The 15318-nt window shown below is 44.1% G+C and overlaps 1 protein-coding gene across 3 annotated transcripts in view; it reads right to left on the bottom strand.

Annotated features, from left to right (window-relative positions):
• Positions 1 to 15318, bottom strand: part of LOC147711647 (WASH complex subunit 2-like) — a 735247-nt gene that overhangs the window by 638718 nt on the left and 81211 nt on the right. For all 3 annotated transcript variants that reach the window (XM_086922303.1, XM_086922305.1, XM_086922304.1), the window contains exons 4-5: positions 6887 to 7060; positions 4280 to 4373 (exon numbers count right to left, since the gene is read on the bottom strand). In XM_086922303.1, the coding sequence (XP_086778429.1) occupies positions 4280 to 4373; positions 6887 to 7060 (268 nt within the window). The remainder of the gene's footprint in view (positions 1 to 4279; positions 4374 to 6886; positions 7061 to 15318) is intronic.

The following is a 15318-nucleotide window of genomic DNA, read 5'->3' as shown; positions in this document are numbered from 1 at the left end:
ACTGTGCCCCACATGGCGAGGGCACAGTCGAGATGCACTGCTTTTGGTATATGTCAGTCACCCCTAGAGAAAGCCTCCTTGTGCCCAGGAGGTACGGAGCAGTATATTAAGAAAGTAGACATGTAAGTGCAAGCTTACATGTCTCTATTGTGTCCTTACCCTTAAAGTACACTATAAGTGATAGGTGGTCAGTAGAATAATATGGAACTTGGAGCCGGGATGTTAGCTCCAATAAGATGCCACCTAAATATGCAGTTTGGTGTCAAACAATGTGCCTTCTTTCCCGGGACATAAATCTGGTGTCAAGGGAAGGCTGACATGCACCCAGGTAGCACCTTAGAGGTTGTCCACCTAGTTACCCCAGCTTTACTGTGCTTTAGCTGACCAGCCCTCGCTTTTCCACGCCTGTTGAAACCAAGACAGGATTCTCACCATCTGCCAGGCAGTTGGATCACTCTCAGGAGTTAGGAACAAAGGCCTGAGCAGGAAGGAGATCACACCTCCTCCCCTTCAGGCAGGCTGGTGAAGGGAAACATCAAAGTGGGAGCTTCAAAGTCTGCACCGCCTCAGATCTGCATCTGGGCTGTCCCCCGAAGGCGGACACAGCCCCCTCCTTGCTCCAGGCAGGCTTGTACCCAGACAAGGTGGGAGATTAGGTATGAAGAAGGTGTACTTCTCCAGGAAGCCTGGCCACACTTCCAGGGTGAGCAGCTTGATCTGTACACCCAAACTATATTTTTTCCAACTTTAGGAGGGCAGAAATAGTGGGTTCTGGGTAAAAAAGGTGACCCACACCCCCAAATGTGTTCACCTCAGGGGCGGATTATAGCTGCAGGGACTAGATGCTGGTGTAATTTGGGTGGTAACTCGGATCACCCTTTGCCCTGAGCCTAACACCCGGAGCTTTGCTCCCCCAACCTTGTGGTCTGCTGCTTTTGCTCAGCCACCAACCTGAGGCCCCCTATCGGATAACATTGGACCGCAGCACTCTGCACCCGGCACGCCCTAGTGCCGCTGAGGCTGCTATGAGAGTGCATCTTTGAACCTGGGGGGACCCTGGTTCTAACCCCAGAATACCAACTCCCACACACTTGTACTTACCTGCAAACCATTAACTTCATTTTTCTCCATAGGAATAAATTTACTGTTTCCTTGAAAAGTGTTCTAAGTGTGGAGATGGTTTTGTATGAAACATTAAAACAACCTCTGCTGATAGCTGAGGCACAATAGTGTAGGCTGTCTGACAACCAGCAGTGCTTTTGAAATTTCATAACACAAGCTTGGGCTGATGCCAGTTGTGGGTCTGACATAGGCATCCGTGCCAGATCATCCTCAGGCATCAGAGTGGCCAGAGCCATTGTGTAATGCTGGGCTGAAGTAGTCGGTAAGGGCACAGATAACATGTCCCAAGGCGACAGACTACATATAGGGTGGACCTGCTAGCAATAACCCGATCGAAAGACGCTGTTGTTCAGTGGGGCCTGAAAACACGGCAGAGGGAACTGGCAGCAAACTTGATATTTGCCAGATGGCCTCCTTTAACCCCTTCGATGCTCATGACGAGCTCAGCTCGTCATGAGGCACGGTTGAGCTGTGCTTATGACGAGCTGAGCTCGTCATGAACAATGGGAAAGCTTACAAAGCAGCACAGGAGGGGAAAACCATCAGCAGCGATGGTGTTAAAGCTTTGATCTGCTGCAGGGTTGACAACAGCCTGAGGAATCCAGTGTGTGTTGGGACCAGCTGAGGAATCGGCTCAGTGACCCGTGGCCTTGAAAGAGTAGGATTTACATCATGACACCCTTGTGCCTCCTCTTTTCCTTGAAGTCGGAGTGATAGGATGGCGTTGACTCCAGCTTTGCTTTTTTATGTTTGCAGTTGAACTTCGACTTACTGGAAGACTTAGAGTGGGAAGTGGAACTGTGGCAGAAGCGACACTGGGACCAATTCCGGGCAAGTGACTTGGTGCATGAGTGGAATCTAAGCGAGGACCGCAACTTTTTCTTGTGCTCAGTGACATATTGAATCACCTCCGGGTCTCAAATAGTCTTTGGGTCCAATAGGAGCACTTATCACACAACACAGTTCTGTCCTGAGCCCAGGCACAAAAGACAGACCTCTTGCAGATTTGTGACCGAAAATCCGACATCAGCTATCAGCAGTTGCAGCATGGCTTGATTCCTGTGATTTTCGGTGGGGACACTGTTCCCTGGCACACTGAAAAATCTGAAAGTCACAAGAAAATCCAACAAATTCAGGATAAAAGCTCCAGATCTGACACAGAAGGTTAGGACTGGAACTGAAGTCACCACTGTGTTCCATGGACACCTTACCTGACGAATGGAAACACGCGCAAGTAAAACAAAAAAAACACCAACCCTAGCAAACTCAAGTACCTGTGACCCATTTCCCTGCTCCCCTTACCCGCCAAGGTGCTTGAAAAAGCCATCAACCACCAACTCATGGAGCACCTGGAGAACAACAACCTTTTGGACATCTCCCAATCTGAATTCCGCACCAACCCCAGCACCGAAAGTGCCCGCATCGCTGCCACGGATGACATTAGAGCCCTCCTAGACCGTTGAGGAACGGCGGCCATGATCCTCCTCGACCTCTCAGCAGCTTTCAACACTGTATCCCACCACACCCTTATCAAAAGACTCCACCACATCGGAATTCAAGGAGACGCCCTCAGATGGATCCCCTCCCTCACAGTAAGAACCCAGAGAATCCGCCTTCCTCCCTACAACTCCGGGGACCTGCTAATATACAGCTCCCCTTGGGGAAAAGCACTCTGCTTTGCATTTTAAAAGAGAGAGTCGGTTTTCGTGTTTTTTCTTTCTTTTTTGCTTCTGGTGCAAATGGTATGGGTTATGTGTGTGATCTATGCTGAAAGCACTTCGGTCATGCTTAATGAAGAGTGAAATGTACTCCCGACATCACTATGATTGAGTATATGGAAAAGTAATATATAGCTGTGTATTTAGACTTGCCTACCATCCAAGAGAGGGCAGTGTTCTTGCTCTTTGTTGGATTTGAGCACCAGAGTAGCAACCCATAGGAAAGCAATAATTAAGGCAGTGAAGGTAAATATTGTATTCAGTCCTTTTGTGAGCCACAGAAGAGTACATGCAGTACTGGCTCACTGACAGCCAAGGAAAATTAGCAGAGCAGTCCACATGAGAGGGGAAAAGAGCAACTACTAGAAATGTGCTGGATTAAGCGCAGGCATTATAAAAGCGCTTTACACACTACCTAGAAACAACAGAGCAAATCTAAGAAATGCTCTGGCAACAGGCAGCTATTGAAAATGATTGAATGATGGATAAGTAACCCACAGCCATGCACAGGAGAAACAGAACCATAACGGTAGTAACCATAACGGTAGTACATGCTCGTTATGGATTGCCCAGGAAGCAACCCATAGGCATATTCTGGTTGTAGCTAGTCTAGTCCCCAAAGCTCGGATGGGGGTGTAGGTCTACAAACACGTGAAACTAGACAGACTTGGAATGGAAATGCACCAAGTCACAAATAGCCTAATGCCCAATCCTTACAACTCACAATCAGCCCTTGGTTAGCAAGAAAAAACAGCACCTGGGAAATTTCAGCATTTGTTTTCCACCCCAGGCATGTACTCGTTACAGGCAGACATGCTCAATAGAGTGAACCCAGGACAGACAACCCAGAAGTATGCACTTGAAGACAGACAGCCAGTAAATAAGCTGAAGAGTCTAGCGTGAGTGACAGAAGCAACTTATTGGAACATTTACAGGTGTAAACTTAATTACAGGCATCAATGATAAATGACCTGAAGAATTAACCCATAAGCAGCAGTTGAGTGACCCAGAGGAACACAATGCGTCAAGAAGAAAGCCTGTGTAACATTTCTGAAATGTCCATCTGAGAGAGAAGGTGTGCTATAAAGATGCTGGTTATACTTGTGAATGATCATTTGTTGATCAAGAAAGAAATGTATTATAGTAATAACAACACTAATAGTAACAAAACATATTTTTAAAAGGGTTTCATTCCACCCTTTTGCGGCTTCGAAGCATTGCAAGTAATAGGTGTTACTATCATCAAATGTAATGGTTCTCCATTCACTGATATCGAAATTAGAGGAAGTTTCAGTAGGCCTTGTAGTGATTCAACTAGTGGCCTGCAAATCACAGTGGACATCAACAGCAAGCCTTTAACCAAATGTGCCGCCTTTCTGGCTTATATGCAGTAGCTGTGCTCAAAACTAATGTAGAAGTAAATGGGTTAAGCAGATCACCTTCACTAGAGAACTCTCCAAGACCAACATCTTCTTGTTCCATAAACAGCTGAGAGCCGATAATGTAGGGTAAAGGTCTATCAATATAAAGATCCTGAAAGAAAAAAATGAAAATATATTCATTAAATCTCATCCTTCCAGCCAGGTTCAAGCAAAATGCTATTATAAAAAGAAAAGAAAGCACCTAGTAGGGCGACCATGAAGGAATCCATTACTTGAGCTATTAAAGGGTTCCTTACCACACCCAAAGGTTCTATTTCTTTTTTAACTATCATTTTGATTTAAAAAAGACTTTGACAGGGCTTCAAAACCTTGGAACTTTGACTTCTAGTATGGGCTGGTCACATGGAAAAAGTCATTTTGTTCAGGGCAAATAACTATTCTGCAATCTGTAAATATGGGTACTTTAAAAATGTGAAAGTGAAATGTACAGTGTGCTGTTTAGTGCTGTCCCATTTCCATGGTCACCCACACTTGGTAACACAACCTGGCTTTTGTAATCATGTCTCAGCGGAATCCCTAACACAGTACTTCCTTGTGTTTAAAATGCTCCTGGTATAATTAGAAAAGCTCTCATTTAAGCTCTTCACTGTCCCCTGCAGACAGAGCAGAACTGTCATAAGCATCATGTTCTGTATGGCTTCAGCCATTATTATGAACATGGGTTACAAAACCTTGCTATTCAGCTTAGAATCAGTCAGAACAGTGAAAAATGACATTTGTTTTTCACAACTCTGACATATGAAGAGCTGGAAAATCAGGCTATAAAGCCTGTGCTCTGGTAGATGTGGCTTCGCCATCTCCCCCAGGTCACCAGACACTCGAGGGAAGCAGTGGAATGGGGGCTGACAGATTGCCATCCCTCCCACCACACTCAGGTTTTCGGCTGGGGAAAGTCATCCTCTAGTTCCCCTGTCAGCATAAGTCTGCATAGGTCCAAGGCGAGAGAAGGTTCCAGGACACAGCAACACATGCATCTTTCACAGCCACTGCCAGTGTGGCCCTGATTCACAGCTCATCAATAGGGAGAAGGGTTAGGGAAGCCACATAGGGTGGTGAGGAAAGTGGTAGGATATAAAGTATTGAATTATTAAATATTGGGACGAGAAGGGTATTTTTTATATAGAGGGATAGGAGTGTGGCACTGGGGGTAGTGGAGGAGTTTTGGCAGGAGGCCAAGTATTTTCTTGTGTAACTGAGTTAGGGCAGAGTACTGTTTTTTTTGTTTAAATTTGTTTATTGGTTTTTAACATCATACATAGCAGATTGGCATTGTACAGTCATAATAGAGCGATACGTGTTCGTAATACGGACAAAGAAGGAAACATCTACTGATGATCAAGTTTGCAATAACTGTTCATACAATGTACAAGTGACATGTCTCTGAGGTATGGACTGGGTGCTACCTATTTGGTAGGTCCGAATATTTTAACAGGCATGTGCAATAGCCTAGTTGGGCGCAGTTCCCAGTAGTCCGGAGCTATGCCTATCCCCAAACTGACTAATGGGCGCTATTTAGTGTAATAGGTAAGGGATACGTTCCCTGTTGATCACCGGCTATGGAACTGCCAATGGATAGTATTAACTTCAAACTTGAGGGTGTGAACTGGGGAAGCTGTAAGGGGGGATGGCGGAGATATGTATGCGGAAATCCGATATGTGACTGGTCATAGTGTGACATCACTGTGTGGTCATGCATACATGGGGGGCCGTCTTGGGCCGTTACGAGTGGTCTTGGATCAGTGTATGGGGCTTACTGGGTTGGCTCGGGTAGGGCAACCATCTTAGGTCCTTGGGCTCAGACTACTGTGTACTGCCATCGGTCCGTTTGGGGATACATGTGGTGTCAGGGGCGGAGAGGCCTCAGGCGTTTCTGCTGGTGTGGTTTCGTGTTTAAATTGGTGTAATATCGGTGCCCACTCCAGGGATATGGGGTGTTTGCACGTTCCCTACCCTTCCTCATCTCGCAACACCTCTTCTTCGGCTGCACCCCATTTTTGCACCGTAAGGGGAGAGTACTGTTAGAACTGCTGGGAAGAGCAGTAGGATGGTTTGTCCTTTTTTAAAAATATTTTGGTGGGGGGTTGGAAGAGATCCGGATGCTTGTGAAGATTAGTGGGGGACAGGGCACACTCTGTACACAAGGTGTGTACTATTTTGTTTCTGTAGTAGTTTAAGGGGGGCTAAGGGAGTGAGGTGATCCATGTTGTGCAATGTTCCCCAATGACTCCTCTACCCCTGTGCAGTTGATCCATGTGATCAGCTGAGCAGGAGAACAGAATCTGGAGGGAACACCATACAATTCTAGCTAACATGAAGTTTTTAAAAGTCATGGCTTCAAATGGCGCTAAAGACATATTTACCTTTGCTCTCCTAGTTTATTTAATTCTCACTTGGAGCCCCTTGGTGGAACACAACCCCGTTATTTACAGCTACCCATTTATAATTTTATATGTACATGCCTCTCCTTTTTAAATAATAGGGGATTTTGGAGCTTGACCGGTGGAGTTCAAGAGTCACTATCTGGAGGCTTGTCATAGGAAGAGTTGACCTTATTATCAAGTGATCTTTTAAGAGACTGTACAGAAATAGAGAAAGTGTTCTTACCTTAGGCTCAAGTATTGGTTCAACTCTTTCATTAACTTCTTCCTCTTCTGAATCTGAATTTCCTGCCTTGATATCCAATTGCTCAAATGCACTCTCCAACACTTGCAATCCATAATTGACAGCTTCTTGGACTTTGGGGATAAGTTCTGCTTCCTTTTGTTCACGTGTTTTTTCCTTTAAGAACAGTAATATTTTTTTTCAAGAAATACATACTATATCTTTCATAGCTTTAAAAAAAAAAAAAATCCCACCCCGTGCTCCCTTTGGACTCTGCCAGGTCACAGCCATAGCACCTTCCGGGGGTTTTACAACCATCCAGTGATCTCATGGGTCTAAACACCAATCCGTGTCTCCCCATTTCTGACCCATACCCAGTATTTACAACCCATGATTCTCCCATGCGAGCACCCACTTGAGTGATCCTCTTCATTCGCCTCCTTTAATACAAATTAACCGTGGTACAATGATTTCATTCACAGTCTTGTCTAAATTACACCCAACTAAACACTTTAGCTGCATTGGAGACCTCATGTTGCTAATAGTTTAAAAAAGGGACATGTAAGAATTAGTACAAAGAGGGTTAGGTTTGGGTCAGCCCATCATTTTAGACACAGATGTCATACTTTTATTAGCCCGAACTGCCAAGCCAGGTCTTCCCTGGACCGGAAACAAGCATCCTGGGACCGGATTGGGGTAACACCCCTCATCAGCCAGGCTAGCTTGTATCCAGTGGCAATGTGAGCAAGAAACCCACGTCTGGGCATTCCCCAAGGACTTAGGGCAAACAAAGCAAACAGAAGTAAATAATGGTCAGAGCGCTGAAACTTTTCAGACACTCACCCCCAGTCACACATCTGAGTTGAATCATTCATCCATCATTTTTGTATTTAAATCTCTTTTATTAGATTTTTTGGTTGTTAATACAAACATGATATATTAAATCAATCATAGATCAGTACAACAGGATAGCAGTATTTCCGAGAGCATGGTTACGTTGCATTTCAATATTCAACAATATTCAATCAAGTGCTTAAGCAACACTTACATCTGCTTCTCCATATTAATAGATGCGCTGTGTATCTATTAGTCGCCTCTGATTACAATGGACACCACTGATATATAAATTTACATTGTAAGTGCAGCCCCAGCTAAAAAAAGGTACCTTTGGAATGCTATGCTTATAGGCGGTCTGTATTCGGGTATTGCTGCGTTGCGTAATGATCTAATGATCTGCCGGGGTTTTTAGACCAAGAGATAACACGTTTCTTATATTATACTAAGAAAGATATAAACTGAGAGAGAAAAACAGAAAAACCATATATAAAATACTAAACGAGCGCCGTCTAGCACATGCTGTAGGTGGGTTGGGATGTATGCGTCGAGGTGTGTTAAAACCTGTGCTTGACTTGTGTTTGTGTATGGATTGTAGAAGAGTTGTGACGTAGCGATTGCCCCTGGGGCGCCACAGGAATAACTGACTGTATAATCTGTATTGAGAGAAGAGGGCCTCTCGTTAGGGCGTTTGTGGCGAGGGGGCATCTATTGACACACAGCTCCATAAATGTCTCTGGCTGGTTGTGGAGATGCAAGACCATCTGTGTTTTCTGGATGCAAGAGCATTTTAAGGATGACGTTCCAGGACTGCGCTATTGGATACTTGCGTAGTCCCGCAGTTTCCTCTCTATATAATGTAGTGCTCTCAGCCTGCGCCCACACCGCAAGGAATTTCACCCAGCTAACTAGTGTTGGGGGGTTGCCGTGTTTCCATCTCTTTGTGATTAGGCGCTTTGCCGTTATTAATCCCAAATCCCTGAATCTGGAGGTAACGTTATTTTTTATGTCCGCCGACATAGTCCTAATATGCAAAGTTCCCATGTGTGCGATATCGTCATCTGGATGCACTTCGTTAATGCCTCCCTAACTGCATGCCAATGTGGTTGAAGTGAGGTGCAGGACCATAGCCTATGTAAAAGATCAGCGTCAGCCAGTTGGCACCTTGGGCAGGAAGAGGTAGCGATATTGAAGTATTTATTCATTTTATCTGGGGAGAGGTACACCTTGAGAAGTATATATGTCTGTATGAGCTTAAATCTCGAACTTCGTGGGATACACGTGGGGCCAGCGATTATCATGTCCCATTCCTTATCTGTCCATGGTTGCCCCTGTCCACAGCCCATCTCTCACGGAGACTAGTCAGTGGTGTCAGTGTGTGTGTAGGTAGAGCATCTACCAACCAACGGACCAAGTGCGAACCGTGTTCCATGACATGTAAGTATTGTAAGAGCTGATGCGTTTGTGGCTCGGCCATAATATCTCCCAAGGCCATTGTCAAAGTGAGCTAATTCAAAATACATTTGAGGTGGGCGGGAGAGCCTAGTAAAAGGGTGGAATAGATGATTGAGTTGAGATGGAGTCCACGGTGAAGATGTTGTAGCAGTATCATCTAGATGTTTCCCACTCATCCACTTTGCTACCCACTGCAATTGAGACGCTAGGTAATAGAGCTCCATGTTTGGAACTGCTAGCCCGCCTTTTTCCTCGTTGGCGCATACATTTTCCATAATGCCATTCTTGGCCTTCCATTATTCCAAATTAAGTCTCGAAAAGTACTTTCCAAGTTCCTAAGTATGTTGACCAGGACACATACAGGGAGATTTGAAAAATAGTATACCAATCTTGGCAATATTATCATCTTAGTTAGGGTAATGTGGCCCATAACGCTTAATGGAAGGGTTTTCCATAAATGCACCTGCGTTTTAATGGCAGCGATGGCTCTTACTAGATTGCCATCGAGTACATCAGTAGGGGATCTATATATGTAGATTTTCAAATATTGAATCCATCATAAGCATTTTTTGACATACCAATATACCAATCTTTGGTGATAAAGTCACTCACATATAGTGAGAGACGCCGCATCTGAATTAGTTGCCACTGTCATCTTTTATTTAGAACCTGTAAATGAGGAAACTAATATTCATAGCTTACAATTGTGCCGCGAGCACCAGGGGTGAAATCCCTTGAAAGGAAAGTTAGAGGCTGTGAGCAATTCTCATTTCTACTGCCAACTGACGACTGCCGTTTCCGGAGTGTGCTGAGTTTCGCACGTGCTTTACCACAAATATACTGTACATGTTACACAGTGTCATTCCAATCCAAGGTACAAATGAAATAGAGGAGATGCAGCATAGGACATCACTTCAAAAGTTGGTTGAGATTTGGTCTGAGATCAAGCATTTCCTAAGGTAAATAGCCAATCCCTCTTCTTTCAAAATGAGAAGGTGCAAAAGAAACGTTTTCCACGATACACTGTTGCAATTACTAAGAAGCATTGTGGCATTTCTGCTGCACAGCTGCTGTTTGCTCATAGCAGTAACCACCTCCAAAGTGATGCATAGTGAACAGATAGAAAACAACATGGATTGCACATATTCATTAGTCAGTGAAAGCTGATGATTTTCATTACTACATAATACATTATTGCTTGAGGTTTACATAATATGACCAAATATACACCTATTGCTCATGTATTCAAACTTTCCCATAATAGTTTATATGCAAAGTGTCTTCTTATGCATATTTACGCATGACACTTTAAAAATTCCTGTTTGATTGTTCACCTGCTGCATCACGTACCACAAAGGCCACATTGGCACTGTGGAAATAGAACAAATATAATGCCCTGTGTTTTCTCAGACTGAGACGCACAATTCTTTGATCCAAAGAGAGAGTTTAAGCAAGGACACTGACTGATAACTTAGCTGGGCTCTCAGACTGAACGTGGCCTTGCAAACAAACAGGTATGCAATGGTGTATCCACCTCTCATATCAGCAGATCTTCCAGGTGCTAATTCTAATTAGCAGAGAGGTGACTGTACTGGAGTCATTCTCACTGAACTGTATGTACCGTTATGGAGAGGAGCTTGTCCTGCACAAAACGGGGGGCTAGGCGGGAGTTCGATGGAACATGCAGCCTGCGAGGACCCAGTGCAAAGAACGCTGGGAGGCAGAGCGGGGATCAAGGAGCACTCCCTGGGGGCAGAGCGAGGCACCCCAAGCAGATCGAGTGGGACATCAGAAGAGGCAGAGGCAGTGGCAGAGCCCTTGAAAGCCCGCGACGGCGAGAACTTGGTTTCCCTTTCCAATCGCCCCCATTCATTCGTCCTGCTGCTATGCTTTGGGGTTCTGCAGTCCTACTGGACTCTTCATTGGTGTTGCGTGGGTAACAGGGGTCGCACGGTTGAGCGGTTGCCCTGATCGTCATAAGGAGGCACTGGGCCCAGGCAGATGCAGCAGAGTTTCTTGTGCACGATCAGTGACCGCCGAGTTGTGAGCAGAGAATGGCTCATATAAGGAGGCCCTGCCTGAACTGATTAGATGCAAATTTCCCCATATTACTGTCAGTGGTTTACTAAAGCCATATATTAGGACACTCCAGGAAGGGCGCCTGGCTTAGATAAGGTGCCTGGGGACTTGTTCATGGCAGACACGGTAATTTGGGACCCTTACTATGCTATGTATTTAAATTGTATATTGGAAGGCCTGCCTACTCCCCCCCACATAGACAAGGGTCGAGATTGTACCAATATACAAGAAAGGCTTATGGTCCCTGCCATCAAACTACCAGCCAATTAGCCTCATAGACAGTTCCCAAAAGCTCTTTGGTTGCGTATTGCTGGATAGGCTGCGTGATTGGGTAGTGGGTCGCTTAACTCCTCTCCAAGCAAGGTTCAGATCAGGGACTAGCACCATTGACCAAGTATTTCAACTACAACTTATCTATTGAAGTACATTGTCCTGGGAGGTGGTGGCTTTATGTAGTCTTTGTTTACTTTCACACAGCCTTTAATATTGTGCCATAGAATGCCCTGTGGAAAGTTCTGATCGACCTCAGAGCCCCAAAATATCTTGTTGATGTTATTAGGAGGCTGAATCAAAAGAATCATCCATAGGTTAGGTATGACACACATGGAAAGTTGTCAAATTAGATCCCAGTCACGAGGGGAGTAAGGCAGGTCTGCGACCTTGCCCCAATCTATGGTTATTATACACCATTGATCTGGTAGTTAGAGAAGTGCACCCACAATGCCCCAAACTTAGCGGGCAGGAAGCCCCCAGTCCTCCTGTTCGTAGAGGACACCCTACTAGTATCCAAGTCTCCTATGAGCATTCAAAATCTTTAGAACAAGTTGAGTGTCTTCTGTGAACAAAGAGGGCTTGAGATCAACCTCCAAATGACCAGGTATATGGTCTTTAATCAGAGCCACACAACCTGCCCAAACCCATCTCTTAACGGTGCTCCCTTTGCGAGTGTATGCACTTTTGAGTACCTGGCTCTTACTCTGATGAAGAATTTTTGCTGGACTACACAGATCCAAATGAGCAAGTTGAAGCTAGAATATTATGCAAGAGGTATCAGGAGGGGTTTTAAGGGTTCCTGCTTTTGAACAAAATCCCAGACCATACACACTTTCAACTTACAAGCTCTTGGTGGGTCATTATATGGGGGAGACTTTTAGAGACAAGAGAGGGCCTGCCGCTTTGGAGGTGGTTGAGAATCAACATTTGCAAAATCAGATGAGACTCCCACCTAGTACCACACTCCTGCCACTACGGTAATATCTTGGCCATACATCTATTGCTCACAAGGCTGCTCTAGACCTTTGCTGTATTGGAGACGGCTGTGGGCCTCTGCGGATGTAGTATTGTATATGGTGGGATTGGAGGAGCTACTCAGGAAGCCCAGAGTTTCAAGGTTCTCTTGGTTTTGCATACAAAATCTTATCTGACAAAGCTAGGGTGTGAACATTTGTGGTCTAAGCATGGAGCTTTGACTCGTGGCAAAGGCTGCTCTCAAGGGTATTTATTGGAGGCAAGTAGACCGAGAATTGAGTAGGAGCAGGAGTTTGGGTGCTCTGACTCTTACTTTCTTGGAATTCACAGATACCTTCCTTATGGAAGAATATATGTACTCCACGGAACTCCCCCACCCCCACCAATTGGCAAAATCCTTGTACATCAAATTACATTTCGGGGCCTTACCAGACAAAGGAATGTATTAATCATTTGTTGTTATTTTGTCATCGTTTATCATGATTATAGGAAGAGGTGGATACCAGCACTCTGTCGTAACATGGGGATTAGGGACTTTAAGCTTGTTTCTAGAATTATCAGATCCAATACAGCGCACTCTTGATTGTATTTGCTGTGTCCCACATTTTATTGGGAGTGTGTAGAACCAGAAAGGGCGATGTAGGGCACTTGGCCTCTTGTTGTTGGCAATGCAACCCATCGAAAACAGTTTAACTCCACCTTGTAAGTTAGTGGCTTCCATTTTAATGTGGTGTTTCACCTTCTATTGGACTCTGAAAGCATAAGATAATTGGCTGTAAACCAGTTTAGAATATTTTCATGATTATAAAGGTTTACAGATTATGCTGCTGCTTAGCAGCTGTTTATAAATGGTCATTTATGATGTCTTAAATAATTTTTTCAAGTTTTTATTGATTGTAAGTTTTTTTGTGAATTGTATTTATGTGAACGTTTATGGCATGGTTTGATGAATGAATATTCTATTGATTTGATTTAAATTTGCAGAGACGTGGTAGGAAAGGCAATTATGGCAAATGTCAGGTTACCCCTTGTCATATTATTCACATTCTGTTCACTCGGCACTGCCTCTGTAATTGGGATACTTTCTTCTATAATTCAGCAGATCCTCTTCCGTGTTCTGGCTTTTAATAAAATCCTTACAAAATACCACTAGTCAAGTTTTCTTGTGTGTGTGTAGTCTCTGGCGAAAGGGTAAGAAGGTCCCTGCAAGTATCTCTAGAGTGTCTTGTTGATTCCAGGTAATTTAGTGGAGAGATTCATGAAGCACGTGTTTCCCTGCTTCAAATGGTAAGTTCGCCTACCTGCATTGCCTTGGGGCTAAGGGATATCTACTAGGTGCAACCAAGAATTATTTGACAACACAGCATCCATACTTAGTTTGTGAAGATCCAGATCCAAGCTCGCTGCACTTCAAAAACGCATGTACAGAACACAGCATTAGTTACAGGTAGCTACACACAAGGGAAACAACATTAGGTGTTACATCATGTTGTTGATTCAAGGAAAGGTGACTAAATTCAGAGAACACTTTTGTTTTATAGACCAGGTTTTCAAATGCAATACTCATTGTTCATTTTGGCCCTATATGCAACCATGCCGAAAATAGGTAGGAACAATCCAGGAAGGATATCTATGGAAAAATATTTGTGTATTTGTCATCAATCGTCGCTCATGCTATTACACGCCCTTTATGCTCCTCATTTTTTGCAGCAGCATAGAACTGTTGTGTACAGCCAATATTTTAAATGTTATATGACATGTTATTCTCGTATTTTGCCATCTGAGGGTTTGACAGGAGGACATACAGCATTGGTAGTTTCATGCTTCTAGAATGAATAGTTTGGTTATATAGCGGATTGTCAGTTAAGAAGACAAGAATATTTCTGCTGTTGCTCCATGTTCTTGTCTATATTCCATCCAATCTTGTTTCAAGGGTTGTGTCTGTGTTTACATGTAGGGACGAAAATGGCTCATGACTCTTTTTGTGTCAGCTTCTCATTCCTTCCAATTACCTTCTAAATGTAGCTATTGAACAATTATAAATACAGTAGTCACACTGTGCTGCTCAACAGTCCCTTATCATTTGACATTTGCGATAGGTGGCACTGTTTAATTCAGTCTGTCTCTACTTCATCTCTAAATACATTACTGTAAGGCGTAATAGTGCTACAAAAAACAAACAGATTTATCTTCTGGACACGCCCAGGCAAAGCCCGGGCCAAGGGCAGGCTCGTCTTCACCAGTCATCAACTGGAAGAGGCTGCTGGCTCTTCTGTTTTGATCAATAGTATGCTTGAATGGGTTGCTGGGATGGTAAGCAATGAAATTGAATTAACTTAACGCAGACACTTCCTTGAACAGGGGGCTTTGCAGCACCAAATTCGGGACAAAAGGTCAACAAATAGCTGTAACATTCCTGAGGCACAAGGTATTCATGTATCGAATCCAGTTGGCTTTGATAATGGCCATAAAACAATAACTCTAGAGGTGGCTGTAATTACATCTGGTACCCCTTTAACTTCAAAGCAGGTACCTATGGTAGCGCTTAAGAGGAAAAGGCAACCAGGAAAGAATGTGGGTGGCAAGAGGAAACATCCCTCCCCTTGTACAGGTATTAAGAATCAATTGCCTTACTGGATCCAGCCACCAACTGTATCTCTGACATAGGCTGTTGAATGCCAGACTAGAATTTTTTTGTCCACAGATTCTTTGGCTCTTGAAGCAATGTGCAAGATGTTTGATAACATTTTGGAGGATAAATTGAAACCGGTGATGGATCGCTTGGTCAGACTTGAAAGTTTAATGACCACTGCCCTGAA

Source organism: Lissotriton vulgaris, chromosome 5 (genome assembly GCF_964263255.1).
Source record: "Lissotriton vulgaris chromosome 5, aLisVul1.2, whole genome shotgun sequence".
NCBI lineage: Eukaryota > Metazoa > Chordata > Amphibia > Caudata > Salamandridae > Lissotriton > Lissotriton vulgaris.
This window is presented reverse-complemented; position numbering and strand designations above follow the sequence as displayed.